This window comes from Lepidochelys kempii, chromosome 1, assembly GCF_965140265.1.
Source record: "Lepidochelys kempii isolate rLepKem1 chromosome 1, rLepKem1.hap2, whole genome shotgun sequence".
Taxonomy (NCBI): domain Eukaryota; kingdom Metazoa; phylum Chordata; order Testudines; family Cheloniidae; genus Lepidochelys; species Lepidochelys kempii.
The window spans coordinates 247,510,812-247,536,712 of record NC_133256.1 but is presented as its reverse complement, the minus strand read 5'-3'; the positions used below and the strand labels follow the sequence as shown (position 1 = coordinate 247,536,712).

General features: G+C 46.6%; 1 protein-coding gene across 6 annotated transcripts in view; it reads right to left on the bottom strand.

The window, feature by feature from the left end:
* The window catches only part of DENND2A (DENN domain containing 2A), a 79,742-nt gene that overhangs the window by 16,953 nt on the left and 36,888 nt on the right, over positions 1 to 25,901 (bottom strand). For 5 of the 6 annotated variants that reach the window (XR_012156063.1, XM_073322462.1, XM_073322452.1 and 2 more), the window contains 11 exons: positions 25,170 to 25,297; positions 23,596 to 23,730; positions 21,578 to 21,699; positions 17,026 to 17,223; positions 13,330 to 13,423; positions 11,643 to 11,693; positions 7,037 to 7,224; positions 6,087 to 6,196; positions 5,747 to 5,816; positions 5,283 to 5,360; positions 4,640 to 4,780 (listed from right to left, as the gene is read on the bottom strand). Coding sequence is in view for 5 of the 6 variants with exons in the window: in XM_073322462.1 (XP_073178563.1) it covers positions 4,640 to 4,780; positions 5,283 to 5,360; positions 5,747 to 5,816; positions 6,087 to 6,196; positions 7,037 to 7,224; positions 11,643 to 11,693; positions 13,330 to 13,423; positions 17,026 to 17,223; positions 21,578 to 21,699; positions 23,596 to 23,730; positions 25,170 to 25,297 (1,315 nt within the window). In the remaining variant the exon portion in view is untranslated. The remainder of the gene's footprint in view (positions 1 to 4,639; positions 4,781 to 5,282; positions 5,361 to 5,746; positions 5,817 to 6,086; positions 6,197 to 7,036; positions 7,225 to 11,642; positions 11,694 to 13,329; positions 13,424 to 17,025; positions 17,224 to 21,577; positions 21,700 to 23,595; positions 23,731 to 25,169; positions 25,298 to 25,901) is intronic. The other variant, XM_073322483.1, reaches the window with a different exon arrangement.

Here is a 25,901-nt window from a genome sequence, read left to right as displayed (position 1 = left end):
AGTCACACAGGAAGTCTGTGACAGCAGGGAATTCAAGCCAGGTCACCCATGTCCCAGGCCAGTTCTGTAACCACGAGACCATTTTTCCTCCTCTGTAACCAGCTTCAAAGCACCTGGCCTATTCTTCCACAGTACATCACATGACCCACCCTCGACTTTGGACCTGGTTCTCAGATAGGCAAAGGCCCCTATGTGCTGTTGTGGCAGCTTAAAGGGCCTTAAAGTGGGCAGAAACAGCCCCCTAAGAATAACCCCTGTGCAGTGAAGCTCTCTGGTGTAGGCGGCAGACTGAGGGTGTGGCTGGGCATGCTCCACTACAGATATTCTATATGGGTTTCCCAGAGACCCTGAGGCCACTTAAATTTACTCTCAGGCCTAAGCAAGGCTCACTCCCACACAACGCTGAATGGGTTAATGTGCGCCTGAGTGGCCAATTAACATAGCAGGCTACACCTGGAGGGAGAGCCAGGCTTAACTGATCACGAAGCCCAGGGCTGGGCAGGAACAGGCTGGCTCACATAAAGAGAGGAAGCTTGTAGCAGAAGGGGGCTAGTAAGCTTTGAACTGCTCCAATACCTAGGCAATGAAAGCCTGAGTATAATACTAAAATGTCAGAATAGCATACGGAGAAAAGGGGAAATATCTAGGGACTGGAAACATGAGCTTATTGCCTCAGTGAGGAACCCTGGCAAGAGGCACTCTAGACCTGAGGCATACAGACCCATTGCTCTCACAGCATGGTTTGCCAAAACCAGGAAAGACTGGGGATGGAGAGATGAGTAGCACACTCAGAAGGAAATAGGCTCACAGAGGGAACATAATGTGGGTTCAGATGGCAGGGGTGCAACTGACATCGATAGACACAGAAGCACAAAAACCGAAAGAATACATGATAGTAATCTTCCTGGACACAGAAAAAACCTGCAATGTGTTACGGAGAGAGAGACTATTATATAAAGTGGCAACCATCTGGGTACTGTAGGAAGAATATACAAATGGACAAGGGATCTCCTACCCAAAGAACTACATGGGTCCGGGTAGGGAAAGCCTTTTCCACTGTATATTCCATTACAAATTGAACTCTACAGGGGACTGTCATTAGCCCAGCCCTTTTTAACATCATGATTAATGACCTTCCAAAGGAAACGAGTGCAGGGATAGACATCAGATGATTTGCTGATGACCAGGCCATATGGACCACAAGCAGAAACCTGGGACTCCAAAGGAATCAGTGATGCACTTTGTGGGAATAAAGAACAGGGAAATAGGTGGGGCTTCAAGCTCTCCACTGACAAAACTAAATGAATGATCTGCACAACATGGAAGATTCAGAAATTATATAAATATATGACCAACAGATAAATATAGTGAAAAAGGTCAAATTCTTAGGTATGATATTTGATAACAAGCTCACCTGGAGGGACCTGTGATGAAGTGTGCTTCCTCCACTTGCCCTGAAGTGGTTAACATAGGCCAGGTGGGCCAATTAACCTGTTAAGCTGCAGACCAGGGGACATTTCAGCTGAGAGGAAAGCCCTAATTAAGGGAAGCTCACCTGTGCAGGAACAGGCCGGTCTTCTATAAAACCAGGGAGCTGGTAGCGGAAGGGGGTGCTGCCAGGAAGAGGGCTTCAGTCACTCTTCATGGGACAAGGGAGAGCAAGAGATTTAGACCCTAGAGGAAGGATTTGTCTAGCAGACCCAGAGGAAAAGGGTTCGGCTAGAAGGGTGGAGAATGAAAGCTTGGGAGAGGCAATGCACGAAGTACTCCAAGAGAGATGTAGGAAGGTTTGGGGTAGTACAGATCTTGGCTGCCAGAGATAGGGCCCCTGGACTGGAACCCAGGGTAGAAAGTGGACCTGGGTTCCCCTACCAGCCACTGAATTAGTGGCCCACTCTGGGCAGTGATCTTGAGGACCATCCGGAACTATCCATCCCCGTCACTGAGGGAGTTACTTAGCCAGGGCAGTGGACTTAAGGACTGCCTGGGATGCTGTGGAAGACTGTGATAGAACCACAGAAGGGGAGGACTGTTGTGACTTGGCCAGAGATGCAAGCCATGAAGACAAGGCGCTGCGGCTGCTGAGGAGTAAGAGAAGGGCCTCAGGGTGACAGAGTGAGATTACAGGCTGAGAAACCATAAGAAGAGGCCTCTGGCCAAAAGAGCTAATCCCCAAACCGGCCAGGAGGAGGCGCCTCTAGCAGTGACTTGTGAACCCTGGGACAGGACCATATTGAAAACATTATAGGTAAGTGCAAAGGGAGAAACTTACTAAGAAAATGGTGGACGATAATCAGACCTATTATTGAGTATGGCTGCTAGGCCTTTAGGTCAGCATCGAAAACAAATCTGAGAAAACTAGACTGTATGCAAGTACAGGCATTGCATACTGCATGCAGGGCTTTCATTACCTCGCCTCTGTATGTAACGCAGATAGCAGCTGGAGAAATGCCTATCACTCTCAAAATGAAGCTCTGAGGCTTAGCCTTTAGGGCCAAAGTACTAGGTAACAGTGAAGATAACACTAAGCTAATATGTATTAATTAGGGAATTAAGTGGAGAGTAGGTAGGACAAAAACTCAAAATTCCTCAGTAAGTAGGGTAAGGAAGTGGATAAAGGATCTCTGTGAAAATAAAGGCTTAAAAAAGAGGCCAAAATCTCTAGCTCTGGGAAAATACTCTATCTCTGGAGAACCACCTCCTTGAGATAGATATGGAACTATACGATGAACAAAAGGAGAAGAATGATTAATATACAAGATATAGCAAATCAATGTATCTGTGATAAGTGGGGACACTATTGTCAGATGCATACTGATGGCTCCATAGAGGAAGGAACGGGTAGAGTGGGAATAGCTTTCTGGGCGCCCACATTCAGACAGAAGAAAGCCATCAGACTCATGACCTTTATCTCTGGCTGAGCTAATAGGGGTCTTGCTGGCACTAACTTGTGCTCTAGCTTTGCGGCCAGCTCTCATGGCCACCCTGTCTGATACCTTATCAGGACTGCAGACACTACATAATGGCAAGCCTGACAGCAGAAACAATATATGTAATGAAATATTACTGCTAACAGCTGAATTGGCCCAATTGTACGTGACTATAATAAGAGCATGGATCCTGGCACATGTAGGGCTAGCTGGCAATGAACTGGCAAAGAGACAAAAAATGCTATTAAGGCCGTACAAGTTGACCTAGAGATCCCATTAAGCAAACTGGAATTTAAGCACTTAATCAAAAATGAACTAAGGAAGGAATGGCAAGAATTGTGAGCACATGAAATAAAAGGGAAAAAATTCCGTGAATTATGCCCAGTAGTTGAAAATGTTGATATAGTCCAAGGCCCTGAGATGAACATTCTCAGTCCTGCCATGAGTGCAGCGGACTGGACGAGCTGATCTCTCGAGGTCCCTTCCAGTCCTGCGCTTCTATGATTCTAAGAGCAAAATGGCTTTATTCAAAATGTTAACAGGTCTTTGTGGATGAAACAGTAACTTATTTCCAATACACAAACAAAAGGATGGACTATGTGAAACATGTATGGTCCAGCAAATGATGGATCATCTCTCATGGAATTGTAAAAACTGTACCAGTGAAAGGAGATATACTAAGGGTTCTGAGTTTTCCATATAAATAAGAAATTTTTCTTTGCCACTCCTGTCCAGAATACAAGGAAAATGGGGGCCCAATTAAAAAAGCTATTTTGCAGTTCTTTAAGAATACTGGGAAAGGTGACAGACTTTAAGTCATAATCTACCTCCAAAGCCCAGTGCATGGCAGTCAGACACACAGAAAGTGACTCTGCTGTGCCACAAAACCCAAAACGATGAAGGAGGAGGGGGCTGCAGGGAGAGAGTCTGCAATCACTCTCTGGGACTACAGAGTGAAAAAGCTCAAGGAAGAAGCCTAGGGTTGGAGAGTTGGCGCTGCGATCCTCTTCTAAACAGAGAGCTCTGGCAGAAGCCAGGAGAGAGATAAAACAGCCACTGGGAGTGGAGCAGGCTTCAGTGGTAAGCCCTGATAGAAGGGCAGGATTTGGACTCTACCATGGAAAGAGTTCTAGGAAGTGCTCAGTGGAGGACCAGAGCAGCAGAGAGGGATAAATGTGAAGCCCAAGGAGGGCAGGAATTGATTTGACTTTGTACCCCTTTAGTTTGGGATTTGTATTAGGGGAACCAGAGGAGAGCCCTGAGAAATCCTGGCCCATGAGAAGGGGATAAAGAGAGTGGAATGCCCTGAAAGAAGGGTGAGAACAACAAGGCCAAGACTTGGGGCTGAAGATCTTGTTAGAAAGGCAGAGGACAGTGGGACTCTCATATCCTGGAAAGGGAGAGACTTTAAAGTGACCTGGCTAGAGGGCTGAGTCATGGGAAGAGGCAGACCACAGAGGACTAGAGCCATTAGTGGCCCTGAACAGCCCCAGGAGCATGTAGGATTTTTGAAGACACCTGCCCCACACTCAAGAACAGAGGAACTGAGAACCAATCCCTTTGACTCTAAACTTGAGCCTCCACTTCACAGGAATTTGCACATTCCCACAACCTTGCACTACAGGTGTAGGCCTGACTTATTATTCCAGCAGGTGCTTGCTGGCCTGTCCTATCATCCCATCTTCCTCCAGCTCTGGTGGTGTCCTTACTTCAGTCCCTGAGCCTGGTAGGAAGTTCTTGACTGTGATGGTCCGGCCCAGCGCAGGGAAAGGAGCCTCCATGACACTCCTCATGAGAGGCTGCACCAAAGCAGGGGAAATCCCCCGTCTTTTCTCAACCTCGTCCAAGATCTGGAAGAAAGAACATGAAGACACAGATGTATAAACAGGAGGCGAGAGGGAGACAGAGAATAAAATACAACAGCATTTACATACCCTCCTTACCCCAGCTTGTGTGGAGCCCAAATATGCAGTATCAGAATACTATGGAGTGAGCAAGAGAGACTAGAGTAGAAACCTTGGGTGAAATCCTTGCTCCACTGAAGTCAATGGTAAAACCCACTGTCTTCAGTGGAACCAGGATTTCATCCTTTATCTTGGAATTTCTTTGCTCTGGTCATTTTATTAAAGGGACAAGCCAATGTTTGCTGGTCCATATTTTCATGCAATTTGCTTTTTCATAGTCTGTTTGCAAAGTTCATGTAATTAGTGCGTGTTCCCGCCCCCAGTGCCGTCTTCCAGTCTCTCAAGTCTGAGCCCTCCACTTTACTGAACCTCATTCGTCTAGCCTTGATTTTGCTTTCAGCTTCATCGCTGCCCACAGCGCAGGTTCTGTCCCTCCTTTCCCCCTCACCTTAGAGAAGAGGTTGAAGCACCCAAGGCGGCTCACGATGCAGTAAACCTCAGGGAGACGCTGCCCTTTCCCACTGGGCTTTCAAGAGAGAAACACAAACACAACCAAAAAAAGGCAGTTAGTTCAACCGAGGCAGAGCGCACGCGGCTGCATTCTCTGGGCTGCTTGGGGCCTGGTCCCTCAGGGGCTGGCTGGTGAAACAGAAGAAGCTCTCCTTGTGAAACCATGAGAAACGCGAAAAGGGGCTGTATTTTGGAGTGAGGGGATGGATTCTGAAGAGGAACCTTAAACAGAGCAGAGGGAAGCAGAAAGCTGGAGAGTCCCCTCTTCTGTGCCTTTTGCTTCTTCGCTGAATCGAACAGCGGAAGCCGCGCCCCACCTTCAGTTGGCGACAGCAAGACAAACACAACAGAGGAGGGTTCCCCCTTTGGACCCTTTTAGGGAACAGAATGGTGAATAGTTACCAGTAGCCTTCTACAATATCCAAACCGTCTACTCCCGTCCTCACCAGTCAGGACAAAGGAGAAGGTCTCACTGCAGTAGGGAGAACAGAGACAAGAAGATGAAGAAAAAAAACCCGGTCACATTAGGAAACACACCGTACACACACCCACTCCACCGCCCAGAGAACACTTTACTCCTTTCATATCTCCACCTTTCCCCTCTCACGCTGTTCCCTTCTGGACTCTCCAGGAGTGTCTCCGCCTCCCCTGGGTTTCTCTCTCTTTGCCGTAATAGCTCCCATGGCTAAGTGAATGATATGTACAAACCCAGCTCTCATGGGGGAGGAAGACACCCGCCTACCTGACAAATTGGTAGATGGGCGCCCAGTCCTTGGCATCAGGGAAGCAAAACTGGGGAATGGCTTTCAACTGATCCTCTGCCTCTCGCATGAATTTGAAGGAACGCTCAAGCTAGTGGAGAAGAGAAGGAGGGCATGTTTTCAATTAGTCACGTGGGGATGGAACAGCTTCGAGTATTTGTCCTGTGATAAATGGAGAGGCAGTGACAGAGACTAAGCTTTTGCCTGGAAGATATTAAAATTGCTGCTCTACTTAGCTCACCTGTCCTGAGGCGTTTTTTTAAGCAATTCCCCTCACACACTCCGCACCAAACTCTACTTTTGCATTTGTCTGTCCCTGCTGGGTCTCTCTTCCCTGCTGTGATATAGCTAAGAGCTCAGTAAAGGGGGGAGGCTATCTGTGCGGGGACGTGTGTGCAGAATAAAGCCCACAGCAAACTCTTGTTACACCATGTTGGAAAATGCACTGCCACACGTTTTCGGCTGGCCCTGTGTCTCATGCCTCCTGCCAAGAGAGACCTGCTAGGAATAGCTTTGCTCTCCCTGCAATGACCGTTTTCTTCACCCTGAGAATCACTGCTGCTGGTCTCTCCTAGCAATACCAGGTTGCTTCCCTTTTACCGAGATAAGTGGTGGAAGAATTTTTTACACACTTTCTTCCTGGGCAGTGAAGAATCCACACAGCTGCTCCATCTGCATTCGAGAACATCATGAAGTTCATGGAGGGCAGGGCAACCTCCAAATCCTCTGTCCTATTAAACGATGGCACAGCAGGGGATTATCCTGCATTACATTATGGGCTAACATGAGAGCTCTAACTTCCCCCGAGGGTCTCCTGTTTAAACATGCGTTCTGCAGCATGCTAGCCAGGAGGGCAGTGGGTTCCAGATGGGGCTGAAGAGCCTAAATGATAACACTGCTACACCAGTAGGCCTTTGCCCAGGCACCGAACCTTTAATGGAAACTGCTGGGTGACTTCAGGGACATATGCAGCCCCAGCCTGTTTCTTGTGCAGCGATACCACGACGAAGTACTCAAACAGCTGCCTCTCTTGGTACTCGATCAAGTCCCGCTCCAAGGTTTGATACCGCGGGGCTTGCTTCAGGCGGGACTTAACATGCACCAGCCGTTGGCTGTGAGCTACAAAGAGTGAGAGAGAGAGAGAGAGAGCGAGAGAGAGAGTCATTTGATATTGGACTTTGGATAGAGCTCCCACCATGCTTTGGAATGACCTCTTGTGAGCTCACCGTGACTGCAGTGTGTTTCCTTTCCCAAGGGCTGAGTGAGAGGCAGAAACATTTGGAAGTTGTGCGATACAGCTTCCAAGGAAAAGCTGTAATGGCTTAGACAGTATGTAATCTGAGCACTGTTTCAACACAGGTGTGTAGCACTGGCCAAAAGCACACGGGAGGAGGGGACAAGAGGGTGGGTGCCCAAATTGCAACCTATGGGGTCTAGGTGGCACAATGATTTAATAGGTAGGCTTTTCAGACGGGGAGACCCAAATTGGGTAGCAAGTGAAAGAGAGAGTTCCTGGGGTCATCCTCGTCCATTCATCTACATGTCAAAGCCAGCACGTGTGACTGATGGATAGAGGCCACTGGCAGCACTTGAAGCCCAGAACTAGAGTAGCTGGGGATACTGTAGGTCAGAAGACAGGCTGAGTAATGTCATGGCCCCAGGGCTGTAATGGTGTGATGGGGGAAGCTGTAGGCCAGGAATGAAATGCATTGGCAGAGGGATGAGTGAAAAAGGTTGCCTGATGCCAGCCCATACTATGCCTGAAGCTAATCAGAGCTCCAATTACTTTTATTTTTTAAAACAAGAGCCAAGTTCACCCAAAGATACTGGGAAAAGGACAAAACTGACGAGCAGTCTGAGACTACCACAATGTACAAACTATGGGACAATAAACACTCCAATCGGGAAAGTAATGAAAAGCCACCCACTGGAGAGAGGCTAGACAAGATTCCCTCGGAACATTTTTCCCCTGTAGTTTTATAGTTAGGTTCAAAGTAAATCTCCAAAAATGCCCCCTCCCCCCGTAAAAGTAAACTGCAAGATGAGACTGCAGAGCACTTCACAGCCAGGCACCCTGCGCTGCTGGGGGGCAGAGTGATGCCCCCAAGTTTGACAGGGGCAATCCATGATGGTGTACTGGAAACTGATCAGCACCAAATAAAGTGAATGCAAACAAGAGCTCTGCCCAAGAAGGCTTATATGAATGCCTTGGGCCAGATCCTTGGCCCCCCATTAGGTTGCTTTGTGCTGCTCATAGATTCCAGCTGAATACAACTGACAGCAGTCCTATGGCTCGTCTAAGTTACACCAGGAAGTGAAAAAATGTCTGGTGAGGCTATAAGGGGACTGGAAATATAGCTTATAATCATCTTTTATCCCCATCCCACCTGCACCAGTCAGGGCCTGGCTACAGGTGTGTGTGTGTGGGGGGGGTTAAGGCTCTTTATTGTCTAAGGCCGGGGTTTTCAAAAACACTCAGCACTGGCCTAAATCTGCTCCCTCTGAAGCTAATGGGACTTTTACTACTGTCTTCAACATGAGCAGAGTAGGCTGAGTGCTTCTGAAAATGCCACCCGCGCCCCCAAGAATGCATGTACACTGTACCCTTCTTTTGGTGGCATGTAGTGTACATACGTGCATAGTCCCCCTAGCACAGGTATAAACAGAAGAATAAAACGGTGAGCCACAGCTTAGGGGAGTCGGTACAGACATGCCTGAAGGCTGTGGGTATGTATGTGAGAACATACACTACATGCCTCTCCACTCACTCAAGCAGTGCCTCCCCATCTACACCGCTACAGTAACTCCTAACGTAACGTCCTCCCGCTTAACGTTGTTTCGAAGTTATGTCGCTGCTCCATTAGAGAACATGCTCGTTTAAAGTTGTACAATGCTCCTTTATAACGTCGTTTGGCTGCCTCCTCTGTCCATTGCTTGTAAGATTCTGTGGAAGAGCAGTGACTTTACAAGGGAGCATTGCACAAGTTCCTCTTCTCCGCCTCCTTCCCAGCGCTTCCCCCACTGCCAAACAGCTGTTTGGCGGCGCTTAGGACTTTCTGGGAGGGAGCGGGAGGAGCGGCGACGCGTCGGGCTCCAGAGAGGAGGTGGAGTGGGGATGGGAAGAGGTGAGCCTGGAGTGGAACTGTGATGGGAAGAGGCAGGCCTGGAGCATCCCCCTGCAAAGTCGGCGCCTGTTCTTCTGGGGGGAAGCTGCCGCTGCTGCTGTGCAAGGTGCTTCCTAGCGTCCTTGCCTGCAGCAGGCTGTGCCTGTGTGGGGTAAGCCAGGGGCACCTCCCCATCACAGTACAGTACAGTATATAATGCCTTTTGTCTGCCCCCAAAACATTTGCTTGGAACTTAACCCCCCGCATTTACATTAAATCTTATGGGGAAAATTGGATTCGTTTAACATCGTTTCACTTAAAGTTGCATTTTTCAGAAACATAACGACAACGTTAAGTGAGGAGTTACTGTATTTTTAGCAGCATAGTGCCCCACTGCCTCCCGGTTGCTGGGGAAAGAATCTGGCAGGGGAGAGGCAGTGGGGAAAGGCTGCTGCCTGCCCCCTTCCAGAGCTTTTCCTCGCCGCAGCTAAAGACTCCGTCACTAGGAAAAGGCTCTACCAGCTTCCCAGTGCTGGAGTCTTTCCCTGCAGCAGCACTAACTGGCTCCTACTCATGGGAAAGCAAAATCCTCCCTTCTGGATTCTTAAAACAGGCAGATTCCATCTCCAAAGATATGCACTTTCCATGAATAGGAAAAGCAAACTAGCAATGGAAGAAAGAACTGTTGAAACAAGGAGAAGAAAGTCCCAAAATTTGCTCTTGTTGAACACATGGAATGTCCACTCATGTGTAGAATTACAATCTTTTTCAGAACATGAACACATGGTAACACAGAGCTAGTGTAGTTTTTACCACTCTAGCACCGTGATACAGTGGTAACACACAAACATTTTTTACTGGAAGATTTTGGTGTAGTGATTGGGCAATGGCTATATAGTATTTCAGTAGAATTGTTCTCACATTGTCTTGGAACATATGAGCCAAAGAGGTGGTGTCTGAACCCTGATCTGGATTAAAAGTAGGTTTGAGGCCCAATCAGGGCTCTAATTCAGGTTCAAACAAAAGTCTCATGAGCTGTCCTCACTAGATTTCAGCTAACTGCAAAGTGGGTAACCGGCCTGTGATAAGCGGTCAGGTGCTAGGACCCTGCACAGAGATACAGGCCTATTGAGCTGATTCACCCTGGCAGCCAGACCAGACAGTTCATATTAACTCCAGTCCAGGAACAGAAAAGGGCTGTAATTAAAAACCCGCATCGGGCCCATGCCAGCTGACTTGGACTTGTGGGGCTTGGGCTAAGAGGCTGTTTAATGGTGGCGTAGACGCTTGGGATCAGGCTGGAGTTGGAGCCTGGGCTCTAGGACCCTGCAAGGTAGGAGGACTGCAGACTGAGCGTGAACATCTACACCTCAATTTAAAAGTCCCTTAGCCCAATCCCTGCAAGCCCAAGTCAGCTGACATGGGCCAGCCGCAGGTGTCTAATTGCAGTGTAGACATACCTTCTGACGCAGAGGTAAGTTGAGTCAGGGACAGAAGGATGCTGCAGGGAAAAACCCTGCTAACAGCTAAATTCAGGAGGATGCTCAGGGTGACGTTTATGTTTGTTTTAATTTTTCTATTAAGGCAACCCCAAAAGGGGTAAGGTTAGGTCATCTCCAGTACTAGTGCATTGTGTGAGAAACAGAGCAGGAATGCCACCTGCATACCCCTGCCCTGCACCAGGATCTGACTGCCCTGTTCCCCAAACCACAGGGCTAGGGTTGTATCTCTGCACAGGAATCTGAAAACCCTTATAGTTGGAGGAGCTTAGATTTCAAATGCCAGTTTCGGCTGGTTTCTAATTACGGCTATAAATCCAAACATAATCACAGTGTCACAGTGCTGGAGTGATAACCAGGGCAGGGAATTCAAGGAGATTCTGGAGGAATCCCTGATACAACACATAGTTCCTCTGGGGCTGAGCAAACAGCCTCACGTAGACACACAGGAGTTTCACAGCAGAGCATGTAGTGCAGCTCAATCTCTCTACTGAGCTACCCAGAGTGCCTACACTGCAATAGTTTGCTCCTCAAGTGATTGTGCAATACGCCCTTTGGACGATGCTTATGCTGTCACATTGCCATGCTGCCTCTGGCAGCCTTCTTCACACATTTGTGACCCTTTACTTATTGAAACCTCTTCTGAACTGCCTCAGTGACCAGGCCAACTCCCATGACAGTCAGTTTAGAAACTCCCATTGACTTCTGTGGGAGTTGGAACGGGCTCTCGGTTGGTTTCGGGCTTTCATGTGTCTCAAACTAAGCTTCTCCTGCGGTTCTGTGGCCTTTGACTTCTCTCTTTTCTGAGTAGAAATGAGTCTCTTCTCTAAGTGCCTCAAAGAGAAGAGGAAAGAGCTAATATACCCCTGGAAATCAAGTGCAAGTTTGTGAGTAACCATCTCCCATGTGTGTGGGCAGGGCAAACTTTTCTTACCTTTCAGTTTCTCTTCGGTGTCACTGTCCGATTCACTGTTCTCATCTGTAACTACCAGGAAACATGAAATAAAGACTGTCTAAAAACAGTGCACTTCTTATGGATGGCAGAATAAAACCAGGCTTAACCACTTAAGGAGGCAGAATGTATTGCACACAAGGGCTCTTTCTTCCCAGGGGTGCCCATGACAATGGAGCCTTAGCTCACCATTCTTGATACCTTCCTGTCCATTAGAGGGCATTCAGAAAAGAGCAACAAAAGCAATTATGTGTATAGAGCGAATGGAAAAATCCAGAAATTTTCAATGGACATTCAGTTGGTTGTATGGATGTAACCAAGAGCAAAATGTGGATCTAACATGCTTCTCTTGCTACACAATAACTTGAGGGATGGGGGAACACAGTTAATTGCCATTCTGGATCAGATGCATGGTCTGTCTAGTCCAGTATTTTGCCTCAGACAGTGTCCAGAACCAGATGCATTAGAGGAAGGTGCAAGAAACCCCCACAGCAGGTCAATGTGGAGTAATCTGCCCCCATTAAGGTCTCTTCCTAATCCCTAAAAGAGATTGTTTTAAAACCCGAAACACAAGCTTTTATATATATCATGACAAACATCTACAAGCATCTGTGAGAAAGAAACACCAAGAAGGGGAGGAATTGTTCAGTGCAACCCATGAGGTTACCATTAGGAATAATGGAATAAAACTGAGTCGGGGGGAAATGTCCTTACAGTAAAAGCTCCTAGGCTATGTCTACACTACCTTTTCGTCAGTAAAATGTTGTCGGTCGGGGTGTGAAAAAAACACCCTCCCAGCTGACAAAAGTTTTACTGACAAAAAGCGCTGGTGTGGCTAGTGCTATGTTGGCAGGAGATGCTCTCCCGCCGACAAAGCTGCTGCCCCTTGTTGGGGCTGGTTTTATTTTGTTGGCAGGAGAGCTCTCTCCTGTCAACAAACAGTGGCTACACAGGAGACCTTACAGTGGCACTGCTGTATTGGCACAGCTGTGCCACTGTAGGGTGTGCAGTGTAGACATAGCCTTAGATAGTGGACTAGCCTTTAGCTTCATGAAAAGGGCCCTACCAAATTCACGGCCATGAAAAACGTGTCAGGGACTGTGAAATTTGGTCTGTTGTGTGCTTTTACCCTATACTACACAGATTTCATGAAGGAGACTAGCATTTCTCAAATTGGGGGTCCTGACCCAAAAAGGACTTTCAGGGGGTTGCAAGGTTATTTTAAGGGGGGGGGGGGTCACGGTATTGCCACCTTTAATTTTGCACTGCCTTCAGAGCTGGGCAGCCAGAGAGTGGCAGCTGTTGGCCGAGTGACCAACTCTAAAGGCAGCGCCCCGCCAGCAGCCGTGCAGAAGTAAGGGGGCTAATACCCCCCCCACAACTCCTTTTTGGGTCAAGACCCCTACAATTACAACACCATGACATTTCAGATTTAAATAGCTGGAATCATAAAATTTATGATTTTTAAATTCCTATGATCGTTAAATTGACCAAAATGGACCATGAATTTAGTAGGACCCTATTCATAAAGGAAGCCCCAGCCACTCTTTTTACACTGAACCAGACAAAGTATTAGAAAACACACTGTACATCACAGTAAAAAATTCAAGCCAGGCAGAAACTCTCAGAAAGATTCAGCAGCAACATGCTTTGGTCCATGTTCATTTACCTTTCCCTGAATTGCTCTCTGTAGACTGGGACAGCCTCTTGACGCGTTTCTTTCCCCTTCGGGCCTCATAAATGGCATTGATTTTCAATACCAGCTGCTCAGCAAGCAGGAGACAGAAAACAGGGTTAGTGCCCTTTCCCCAATAAGGGAGATGAAAATGTTTTTGTTCTGGAGGGAATTTTTAGTTTCCTAATACTGGTCAACAGCCTTCCCACCATTAGACCCTATAGGTACCATAAACACTGTGACCCTGTCTACCCTTTGTTGACTATGAGTCCCTCTGGGCCATCCCCTGGACCAGCTCTCCCCACTCTAGTGGATTCGAGAACAACAGATCACCAGTAAAGATTATGGTTGAACTGTTCTCAACACCTCTTACAGAAAGCATGTTAGAGACCTACTGAGGATTTGAAAACCTACTTAGGTTACTGAGAACCTTATTCAAAAAAATGCTTTAGACACTGTTAAGGTTCCTTCCCTACTCTGAACTCTAAGGTACAGATGTGGGGACCTGCATGAAAGACCCCCTAAGCTTATTCTTACCAGCTTAGGTTAAAAACTTCCCCAAGGTACAAACTTTGCCTTGTCCTTGAACAGTATGCTGCCACCACCAAGCGTTTTAAACAAAGAATAGTGAAAGATACCACTTGGAGACATCTTCCACCCAAATATCCCCCCAAGCCCTACACTCCCTTTCCTGGGGAAGGCTTGATAATAATCCTCACCAACTGGTACAGGTGAACACAGAACCAAACCCTTGGCTCTTAAGAACAATGAAAAATCAATCAGGTTCTTAAAAGAAGAATTTTAATTAAAGAAAAGGTAAAAGAATCACCTCTGTAAAATCAGGGTGGTAAATACCTTACAGGGTAATCAGATTCGAAACATAGAGAATCCCTCTAGGCAAAACCTTAAGTTACAAAAAGGCACAAAAACAGGAATATACATTCCCTCCAGCACAGCTTATTTTACCAGCCATTAAACAAAACAAAATCTAATGCATTTTCTAGCTAGATTACTTACTAACTTAACAGGAGTTGGAAGGCTTGCATTTCTGATCTGTTCCTGGCAAAAGCATCACACAGACAGACAGAACCCTTTGTTCCCGCCCCGCTCCAGATTTGAAAGTATCTTGTCCTCTCATTGGTCATTTTGGGTCAGGTGCCAGCGAGGTTTTCTTAGCTTCTTAACCCTTTACAGGTGAAAGGGTTTTGCCTCTGGCCAGGACGGATTTTATAGCACCGTATACAGAAAGGTCGTTACCCTTCCCTTTATATTTATGACAGATGCTTTAAACATTTTCCACATGGGGGGAAATCAGTGCTAACTGAAGCCACTGTTAAAATGAGTAAAAAAAGTCTTTTATTACAGTCTCTTTTGTAGACTAGTCAGGGCTGTAGATTCACGGGGTCAGCCCATCATCCCTCTTTACACTGCAGGCAGAGAATGACCCTCACAGGGCAAATGGGGGTTCCCCTTGTGTAGGGACATCCCCAGATGGTTTGAAGTCAGTATAGCCAGTTCAAGGCCAGGTGGCTCCTGTCAGTCAGTTGGTCCAGTTGGTGTCCTGGGAGTAGAATGAATGGGGCATGATCAGAGCTTGCTGTCATCTAACGCCAGTGGCTCCTAGGGTGTATAGAGCACCTGAGGCTGATCTACCTTGGCCCAAAGCATTCCCTGGGTGTGGGATGGCAACTAGGTAGCAGAATGCAACTTACACGCAGGTAGACCGTAAGATCCAGCTCAGAGAGTTTTAAAAAACAATTTCAAACAAATCCCATCCCATCCATCCCAGCGGCACAGCTCAATTATTGACATTTTTAAATATGAAATGGATGCCTAACATGACACAACATATAGTGCAGGTGGGATCTTGGGGGAGGCAAAAGAAGGGGCCACAAGAAGCAGAAATGCTTTATGTTAATAGTTTGGGTTTGTTACTACGCTTGTACATATACACCTATGAGTGACCTTGGAGAACAACCATCGTGTATTCGACAATGATAAAGAGATGCTGGACTTACTGACTTAGTACAAATTTGGTCAGAAATGCTTTAAACAAAAGCCTTTAGGATAGATCATTTATTTCACATCTCGAGCTGTCTGTCCTGGTTCTCATGTTGGTACCAACATCAAGTACATAGTAAATCTTATTCCAGGGCACATAACACTATACTCACCAATAAGTTCACACCCCTTAACTTCCCCATCCATGACACTTGATGTGAACTTGTGTACACACATGCACATCCTGAAATGTGAATGCTCTCTCTCTCTCTCTCACACACAAGCACGCTAAGCAGGCACATGGGAAAAATCTGCATCTCTTTTTAGGCATGAACACAAACATTGTGAAGACCCAATATGTACAACACAGGCATGCAAAATTAGATTTGTACGGATGAGAAGACATAAATACACACAAGCACACATTTTCCCAAAGGAAAAATGTCTGCTCAGAGACACAGTTACAGCCTAGCACTGCTAACCTTTGCCAGAGCTTTGCTAAGAGCAGGAAAAATAACCATGTTTTGAAAGCATTCAATATGTGATCCACAGCCTCAATTGAATTGAACCCAACTACTCCCTGATCTAAATCTAAAATAGTGTCATGATATGTGAAATCACAGTCAATCTTAAACAGGAAGTGTTGTTAAAGAAAACACCAATAACTACAGACAAACAAAGGATTCTACACAGCTTGAGTTCCAGCTTTGTCTCCTTTGTTTATGTGGGATCACACCCCTGCTTGGAACTCTTACAGCACATTGAGACATCTAGTGATTGAATAATATCTTGAAAGAAAATATATATTATCACCAAGTAACAACTATTGGACACGTGGCCCTTCATAGGATCCACTGCTCTCCATGTCCTTCACTAAACATGGCTGGAAACCAAGATGTAATCTTTGCAAAAAATTCGTCCATTTTCTATCAACATTTGAATTTCATTAAAAAAAATCTAGTTGAAATTTTTAATTCTGAATTTTTTTTTTACTTGTTTTATCCCTCACAGTAGTGTGGGACATGTCAGAGAGAAAAAATACATTCTTTAGACCAGTGGCTCTCAACCTTTCCAGACTACTGTACTCCTTTCAGGAATCTGATTTGTCTTGTGTACCTCAAGTTTCATGACACTTAATTACTTGTTTACAAAATCAGACATAAAAATACAAGTGTCACACCACACTATAATGGAAAAATTGCTTTCTTTCTAATTTTTACCACATAATTATAAAATAAATCAATTGGAATATAAATATTGTACTTCCATAGTATATAAAGCAGTATAAAGTCATTGTCTGTATGAAATTTTAGTTTGTACTGACTTCACTTGTGCTTTTTATGTACCTGTTGTAAAACTAGACCAATATCTACAGGAATTGATGTACCCCCTGGAAGACCTCTCTGTACCCCCAGGGATACATGTAGTTCTGGTTGAGAGCCTGGTTGAGAACCACTGCTTTAGACCTTGCAGAGATCTTTGGACCCCTTTTCCCATGAGAAAAAGGGTGGTGGGATGTAAAAAATGTTTAGTACTAACTGTGAAAGGTTAATGGAAATCAAGTCATAGCCCAGAACTCTTCCTAAATGTTATGGGCATGACACTGGAAATTGCACAAAAAAATCATCCTTATCAATGTAACAACACATGAGAAGCCAGGGTAAGTGAGGAAAAAATCCCTGAAGTTACCTTGGGAATCTTCCTTCTCCTCTTGCCATTCTGAGCATCTCCCAGGGAGAAGAATGTATCATCTGGGCTGCTGGGGGTAGAGGGAGGGCTGATTTTGGAAGGGGACCCAGTACCGTCACGGCTCAGTTTCCGTATGTCCAGCAGTTTGAAACTCCGCCGCTCTGAGTTTTGTCGAAAGAAAATGGGTTTGGAAAGCAACTGGGGAGGGAGACAGAATGGAGGAGAGGAAATAAATTAACACAGCACTCCACCCCATATACTTCGCAAGGAAACATTGTGACAGCACTCATTTCAATTAGGTGAGCTGGAGCACATGGCTAGCACACAGGCAGATGCGGCTTACCAGTATGCTTAGCAGATTCTCATAGGACCAAGAAATTTGCATGGCTGTCACAGTTTCCACAGGACTACCATGCAAGTCAATTAAAGACAATATTTCAGAGGAAGGTGCAAGAAACCCCATCATGGCCAGCAATGGAAGTTAGTTTCTTCCTAACCCCATCAGTAAGTGGTTGGTTAAGTCCAGTGGCAGCCCAGAAGGCTGGTATATTACAGTATCCATGTTCAGATTCTAAATTCCCCAGCCCAAAGGAGCTGGGAGTAGTGCCAAAGCAGCACACTCAGGGGGAGGGAGTGCCTCAGATATCCTAGGGAGCAGCTCCTGGGAGAAGCTCCAGAGAGATAGGGCCATTGTGAAATGACACTTCGGGGGAAGCGTGAAGAGGAGGTAGAGGAGAGAATACAGGGGGAAGTCATGGAGGATTCTCTCCTCATCAGTTATGATCCCTCCCCTATTTATAACTTTTCTATTTAGCAAAACTAGAGGAACCTATGTGTGGGTATGAAGGTGCAGCTTACTTTTACGTTGTCAGAGTTGGCCAGTGCCTACAATTTCTCCTGTCGGTATGTCACAGGGTGAGCTTGGACCTTTAAGGGGGTCCAAGTTCAACTCACTCCTGTGATAGCGGGATTTTCAAACGCACTCAGCGTTGGCCTAATTCTGTTCCCATTTGGAGTCAATGGGAGTTCTGCCATTGATTCAACAGGCACAGAGTTAGGCCAGTGCTGTTTAGATAACAAGCTAATGGTCTGTCAATTCAAATGGATTTCAAATTCAGCTCTCTGGTTAAATCCGAGCAAGCTGCTTTTCAGTGCAATGACGCTCGGTTACAACTTCTATTGCATTCTCCTTCTTAATAGTACAGCAGCACCCAGAGGACCAGAGCAGGATCAGTTCTTCATTGTGTTGGGTGCTGTACACCCACAGAGACAATCTCTGTCCTGAAGAGCTTACTCGGCCCTCCTCTCCCAGGAATGGAACACCTTCCAGGGAGGGAGGAATTGGGGGCAAGAATGAGCCGTCTCCCTTTTCACGGCTTCCAAGAGGGTGAAGAAGCTTCTCCTTTGGAGACTGGTCTCCACTGCTTCTTCTATCAACCCAATGATTCAATTTATTTATGATGGGTCTTCAGGGTGGGGAGGCCTCTCCGACACTCCTAGTCAGTTCTGGGTTGGGGGAATGGGACGGGGCAGGGCACTACCATGATTTGGGTCCAGTAAGGTTCATGCTATAGTTGAAACTATGCTGGCTACCACACAGCGTGTTAAGAGCACATTTCTCCTGACCAACGCTGACAGCAACGTTTTGTGTTAAGAACCATGTAGCAGTATAACTGTGTTATTTCAGCTCCTAGATACTACCTTGACAGGGGCTCCATAAGGATGAAATTCATCCCCATGCAGAGGGCCAGCACAAGGCCTATGCAATAGTTCAGTCCCATTTTGAGAGCTTGAGTGCGACTTAAGAGGTGGATGGGTCCTTGTATGTGCCCTCTGCACAAGCGTGAATTCCATCCCAAATACCTGTGATGAAGAGATTAGCTATACATCCACACTGCGGTTTATCTCTGGGGGTTAAGGAGCTGATCAAAAAATGCAGACACATTTTCATAAGAACATTTCATTGCAATTTCACATTTTCTAAAAATCTCAATCACTCTAGAAGCTGGTTGAAAAACAGAAATATTTGGGGGGAGGGGGGGAAAGGTGTCAACATTTTGAAAAAATTTAAATCAGCCCTAATAACAATTTCTACAGCTTGGATAGCCCATTGGTAAGGAAAATTGAGTTTATACCCCCGCTATCGACATTATTTGTTACTAGTCTGATCCTCTACTGTCACATGGTCTGAGCCTGAGGCAGCCTGGACAGTGTAAGGCAGCGTTTCTCAAATGCGGCCACCGCAGCCACCAGGGGCTTTTCTTGCAGCCACGACATCCTCTTGGACAGTGGGGATGGGGCAGCAAGGCAGTGGAGCCTCCCCCAGGGCCACCAGCTGGAGCCACAAATGCCAGAGGAGCAGGCAACCAGTGAGTTCCCCACTTTGCTAGGGCAGTGAGTTTTGACTTCAGCCCTGGGGTGGAGGGCGGCAGGATCCGGTCATGGGTCTTTGGGTTCTGGCTCTGGACTCCGTCCATGCGGCGGAGGTGCTGGCCCTCGGCTCACATACACACACCCTGCATCACCCCTGGCCCCTGCTGCCTCACCGGTCGCCCATCCTTCCCCACATCGTTCCTGGACCCTGCTGCCTCCCTCCCATCCAGGGCTTCTGGCTTGCCAGGGCTGAGTAAGTCTGCTGTGAAAATTGATATTTGGATGTTTGTTAATATCACTTTTCACAACAGACTGACTAGCTAGCTGGGATGCTGTAAAAAATGATATTAACAAAAAAACAAATATTACTTTTCGCAGCAGCAGACTTACTAGCTATCAAGTCTTTTTTAAAAAGCAACCAAAAAGCCAAACAACAAAAACAAAACAAGAATGTGCAAAGCATCTTATTTGTGTTTCTATTCTGTTTAGATCCAATAAAAAATAGAGACAACCGTACATTATTTTTATGATTGAGTCTGCAAAAAAACCCACCACCCTACATAAATAAATTACAATGATTTGGATGTATATATGTTTATTTGTTTTTCCTAAAGTTAATTAAGTATTTTAGGAAAAATTGTCAGAGCAGCCACCAGCAAGAGTAAAAAATGTGTTGTGAGAACCCCTGGTCTAAGGGTAGAACAAGTAGCAACTGGAAAGACACAGGAGGCAGACAGCCCGGATGCCCTTCGCTGGATCACAAGCGTAAAGAAAGGGGCTCAGACAATATATTTACCTCCTCCTCTGGTCTCATTGCTAAAGAGAAAGACAGCGCCAGACTGAGAGTTGCAGCGCTTGCATGAGATGGGGGAGTCCCCAAGAAAGTAGGACCTCAAGGGTGCACTTGTTAAGGCTGTCTTACCTAGCAAGGAATTTTAGTAAGCGCCTCCCAGTGAAACCACAGGGAGCTGGTTGCTACCTTTAACCAAACTTATCAACAGAAATCCAACAGGACCTTCCTAATGGATGGGGCAATAGATGCTTCACTTCACAATTCTTAACAGCTGCAAAAATGGATTACATATTGCCCATGGATACCGATCAGATTGCTGGGCCTTGACTGGCAGAGCATTCCAGTGCCACTTTAAAGAGGAGGAGGCTACCTTACACTGCAGCAGTAAATGGCCTTTCCCTGTATTTAAATATTGTGAGTGAATGTAGCACTCACAAAATTGTGGGGCTAAAAGTGCAGGGCTGAGCAAAATACAAAGCAGCCCAGTATGGGTAAAACTTCCTCCTCGTAGCTCTGCCAATGGTCCTCAACTCTAAACCGGAACCCCACCCTGCTCTCCAGTTCTGGGGTTCCATTAGACTGAAACGGAGACTGCCATCTGGTGTGGATCCTCTGTAGCCATGGGCCCAAACCAACACCCCAAATGCAAACACCCCTGAATCTCAGGAGAATTCAGTCCTGGATCCAAATTTTGCAACAGAGGTCTATAATCAGTTCTGTGCTGGACACGTGTAGAGACTAGATCAGAGCACACCTCTTTTTCCCTTGGAATCTAGTAAAAATCTGACTCCAGGTTTCCAGAGGTGAAAGGCCAACACGAGCCCACTGCACTACCACAGCCCTTTGCATGTCTGTCCATATATGAGTTACCATCTTGGTTCAGCTCAAACAGCTGCTCTTCCTTTTGTGATCTGTTTGCTCTCCCCAAAACTGCTTGCATGATGGGGAGGCTTCACTGGGAACACATATTTACAGAGAAAATGGATCAAAACAGGATTTTGTCCAAAACAAAACATGATGTCTAGTATCACACCCTTCTCGCATAAAATCTTAATGTAGCCCTGACAATTACAAACCCTTACATCTTATGACGGATTATTGAGCGAGTTCCAGATGCATGCTCCTGATATACTGTTTAGGAGTTAACCCCAATATGAGAAAAATGAAAACAAGAAACTGTACCAAAGGGTGAACATGGGAATTCTTGTGCCCGTGGCTCTCTATTCTCGCTATTGCACCTCCCCTCAATAGTAGCTAAAACCTAAAAGGTGAAATCCTGGCCCCATTAAAATCAATAGTAAAACTTCACTGGCCTCAATGAGAGGAGGATTTCACCCAAAGCCTTTTGGGAACTGGACACAAGTCATGCTGGTTGAACTAGGATACCTTCGTGGGTGTGCCAGGTACAGAGGAGGTGGGGGATGCTGGGAAAGTCAGGACACATTTCTTCCCCAGGCAGCGGCTGTTCAACTCAATGTCTTCATAGGGGTTTTCCTTCGATGGTGGATCTGCAGCAAAGAGCCACACGTTATAGGTAAGAAATGCAGAAAATCCTGGAGGAGTCCCACAAAATCTCTGCTGGGATCCTGTGGCTTTCTTTCTCCCACCCCCCACATCTGGAGGTTAAAAAAAAAAAACTGTTCTCAAAAGTTCTTGCCATCCTTTCCCTCTCTCCAGCTCTGGGAGTCCAGCTGCTTACTGGATTGCATCCAAATCCTGATGAGGATGTGTCCAGCCATAGAATTATGTCACAGAAGTTAGAGATGGAACAGACCCATTAAGTCCTCCAGTCCATTTCCCTGTCAATGGAGAAGTCATAAGGTTTTCATACACCATGGCCCTTAATATCCTTTGTCTTCATTCTTCTGATTCCCGGTTCTCTCTGAATTAAAGGTCTGTGCTCCATCTAAGTCCCACGTAAGCCTTCCAAATATTGTTTAAGTGGGTTTAAGTGGTGCATAAGCCTCATGCTGCTAATTTGGGGTGCCTTGATTTGTAGGTGCCCACCTTGAGACAGCTAGTGCCTGATTTTTCAGAAATGCTGAGCACCCACAACTCCAGGTAACTTGAAAGCAAGCTGAAGATACTCAGCGCCTCTGAGAGAACAGGCCTTCGGTGTCTCAGTCTGGGTACTTAAAATCAGTGATGGAAAATGTAGGCCCAAGTGTCTGAATGGGCAGGCAATTTATTATGAGCCTTCCCTTTCCTTATGCATCCCGTCATGGCACCACAACGGAGAGCCATGAGTGCAAAGCAACCTTCTTTCTCGCATTCTCGTACACACCCAGCTGAGAATGAAAATAGGAGGTCAGTAATGCTGGGGCAGGCTCTGCGGCTTAGCTTTGGATCCTGTATATGGTTCATGCGTCCGAGGAAGCGAGCTGTAGCTCACCAAAGCTCATGCTCAGATAAATGGGTTAGTCTCTAAGGTGCCACGAGTCCTCCTTTTCTTTTTTTGTACATGGTTTGTATTTCCTGTTTGGCTGCGCAACAGCCTGCCCTGCCAGAGGTCAATGGGGAGGGGGGAACGCAGCTGAAGTCATCAGACAAGGACACAACACCACAAGACCTTTTCAACCTCTTCTCCTATGACACTCCATGAGTCTATGAGTGACCCACTGTCTGGACTCACCAAGGTGAGGGAGGTAAAAGTACTCTTGTCTGCCAAAGAAAGCTGCATGCAAATGTTCTAGAACCACACACTGCCCCGGAACTAGAGAACTTAGTTTAGGTGTAGGTTTTTCAAGGATGTGAATTATTCCAATTGTAATTATCGGATCAGTATTTAACACACTGGAGAGACAGGAGCAGTGAGAATTAGCACTTAGGACAAGGGGACACTGCAGCTCTCCTCCTGCTGCCAGCGCTGTTTGCAGAAACTTTGGCACTATGTCTGCTCTGAATTGGTCTGGGAGGCAGCCAGGTTTCCCCCACTACTACATGCAAACCCGGCCTCTTGTCCGTCCTACACTGAATTCCAGTGCTTTGCATAAACAATGCTGAGCAAGACAGGAGAGCCATGGTGGGAGACAATCTAAGTATGCCTCCCAGCCTGGCTAGACAGACACGCATTAGCTCTGCTCGAGCTAGCATGCTAAAAATAGCAGTGTGGACATTGTGGCAAGAGCTAGTCACCTGAGCTCAGACCTAGAAGGCCCAGAGGGCTTGTGCTCATGCAGCTAGCCTATGCCACCACTCACATTGCTATTATTAGTGCACTAGCAGGGGTCTGTTTATCCACGCTGGGAGACATATAGAAAAGGGGAAGTTCTAATCCTGACAGCTCCAGTGTGTGTGTGTGTGTGTCTGTGTGTGCTCTGTTTCGTACATATTATCATCCGAGGGTCATCACTAGCACCCTGTGGCAGAATGACAGACTGAATCATTCCAAACACCCCGCTCACCATGCACAGCTAGAGCTGTGTATCCTTTATAACGTCTCCCAGTCTGTGCTTTTATGAAATACAAAATTGTAGCTTTCCTGGAGCCATCCCCGTCAGCCCTCTCCTCCTCCAGATTCCATGGCAACCACACCAGGACTGCAGGGGTCAATTAAAGATCATTAACTCCAGACAAAGCCCGGCAGAGCCTAAGCACACAGAAAGCAAACAAAAACCCAAGTGTGTCCCACTTGCCAACTATTATCCTTCCCGCTATCCTTTTCAATCAAAAGGTAGAGAGAATAGGAATTTCAGCATGGCATGGGAGTTCTTTGCCACCTTGGGGAGAGAGGCGTGGCTGTTTAGGAATGGAGGGATTTGCCAGTGCTTTAACCCTGGAATGTGATCCCTGTTATTCCAGCTGGAAGGGTCATACTTACATAGTGGCTTTGACCAGCAGCTGTTAGGGCATCCCCTGTCCTTTGGCCCCAAAGGGGAAAGAGGGCACATAAGGGCCCCCTAACTCTTGCAAAAGAGGCAGGCAGCTTTAAAATTTACAACTAATGCCAATCTCTTCTGATTGGGGGAAGGACAGGGCATCTCCACCTTGTCTGTAACTAGGGTGACCAGACAGCAAAGGTGAAAAATCAATCGGGACAGGGGGTGGGGGGTAATAGGAGCCTATATAAGAAAAAGACCCCAAAATTGGCACTGTCCCTATAAAATCAGGACATCTGTAGCAAACCCCCAGGGGATGTGTAACCTTTGCGAGACCTCTCTAACCGAACACCATGAGAGTTTGCTAGGATCAAAATGGCAATGCCCTGCTGGTTTCTGTGGCTCTCTCTCCCACCCCAAACAACGTGACCCACCTCTGTAGGATACAACAGCACTGATTTCCTTCCTCTCCAGCTAAACTCTGCCAAGAGGTTCATTTAACTCTAGCTCTGCGACAGCTAGACTCAAAGCTCTTCAGCACACGGGATGTGTTCTGCTCTATGTTCTGGAAAACACTGTGTATGTAAGCGTAGGATAATAAGTTAACATTCCTGGGAATAAAGAAAAGGAGTACTCGTGGCACCTTAGAGACTAACAAATTTATCTGAGCATAAGATTTCGTGAGCTACAGCTCACTTCATCGGATGCATTCAGTAGAATGCATCCGATGAAGTGAGCTGTAGCTCAGGAAAGCTTTATGCTCAGATAAATTTGTTAGTCTCTAAGGTGCCACGAGAACGTCTGTTCTTTTTGCGAATACAGACTAACACGGCCGCTACTCCGATTCCTGGGAATGGAGCTGATGGAATCTCAGCCATCCCCAGGCACCTGCACTAACACTGAAGGGTGGAATAAATCACGGTGCCACAAACACGAACCCAGGGATTGTGGGACCCAATTTTTTAATTTCATGGCCACCCGTTCACACAATATTTTTCTTCCTGCTGGCTGATATTTTGTGTGTGATACACCTCTGTATGCTCTTGCCTAATAAATACACTCTTCTAGGTGAGCCCTTGGACTGTGACACGTTTTCATCGATGGTCCCCAAGTCTTTTTAGTTGTCCAACCCCTCCCCATCCCCCTCTTGAAGCGCCTACCCAGAATATCTTCATAGACGTTTTCCTCAGATAAAGTGCGTGTGAGGGCCAGCTTGGTCTGAGCGTACCAATCCACCCGGCCATTCTCGGACGACGACTGCAGCAAGTCTTCAAACTCATAGGACTTCCTGTGCCATTCGGGGAGGGGGGGGAGGAAGAGGAGGGGGAGAAATCGGATGGAGAGTGATAGAGATAAACAGACTGTACAAGTCCAATAATTCAATATCGTTCACTAGCCTCCAGCAAGTCACTCAGTCAGCAACATGAGCTACAGGGGAGCCAGTGCCTCACAGATCCATCCCGTACAATGTATAAAGCAATGTCGACATGACAATCAGTTTTTACCAGACTGGGGCTGGTCAGCAAATGTCAGGGTTGCAATGGTTCATTTACTGTATAATGATTCTAACACACGCTGAAGATGTAAAAGATCTGCAATGCCGAGGGCATGTTTACAGGGCAATCTGAGGCCTGCCTGCATCACAGGTAGACATACCTGCGTTAGCACAGCTAAAAATAGCAGTGTAGCTGGAGCAGCACAGTCTTCAGGGTGGACTGTCCAAGCCCGCCGCGGACCCCGGGTACCGACTCGCCCTGCTAGCTCGCCCTAAGCCTGTGTCGCCCCAGCCACACTAGCGCAGGTAAGTTAGTGTGGACATGGCTACCTGTGCTGCAGTCACGCCTCCGACTGCGGTCTAGATATACCCTAAGTCGTGTCTTCCTCCACAAGCT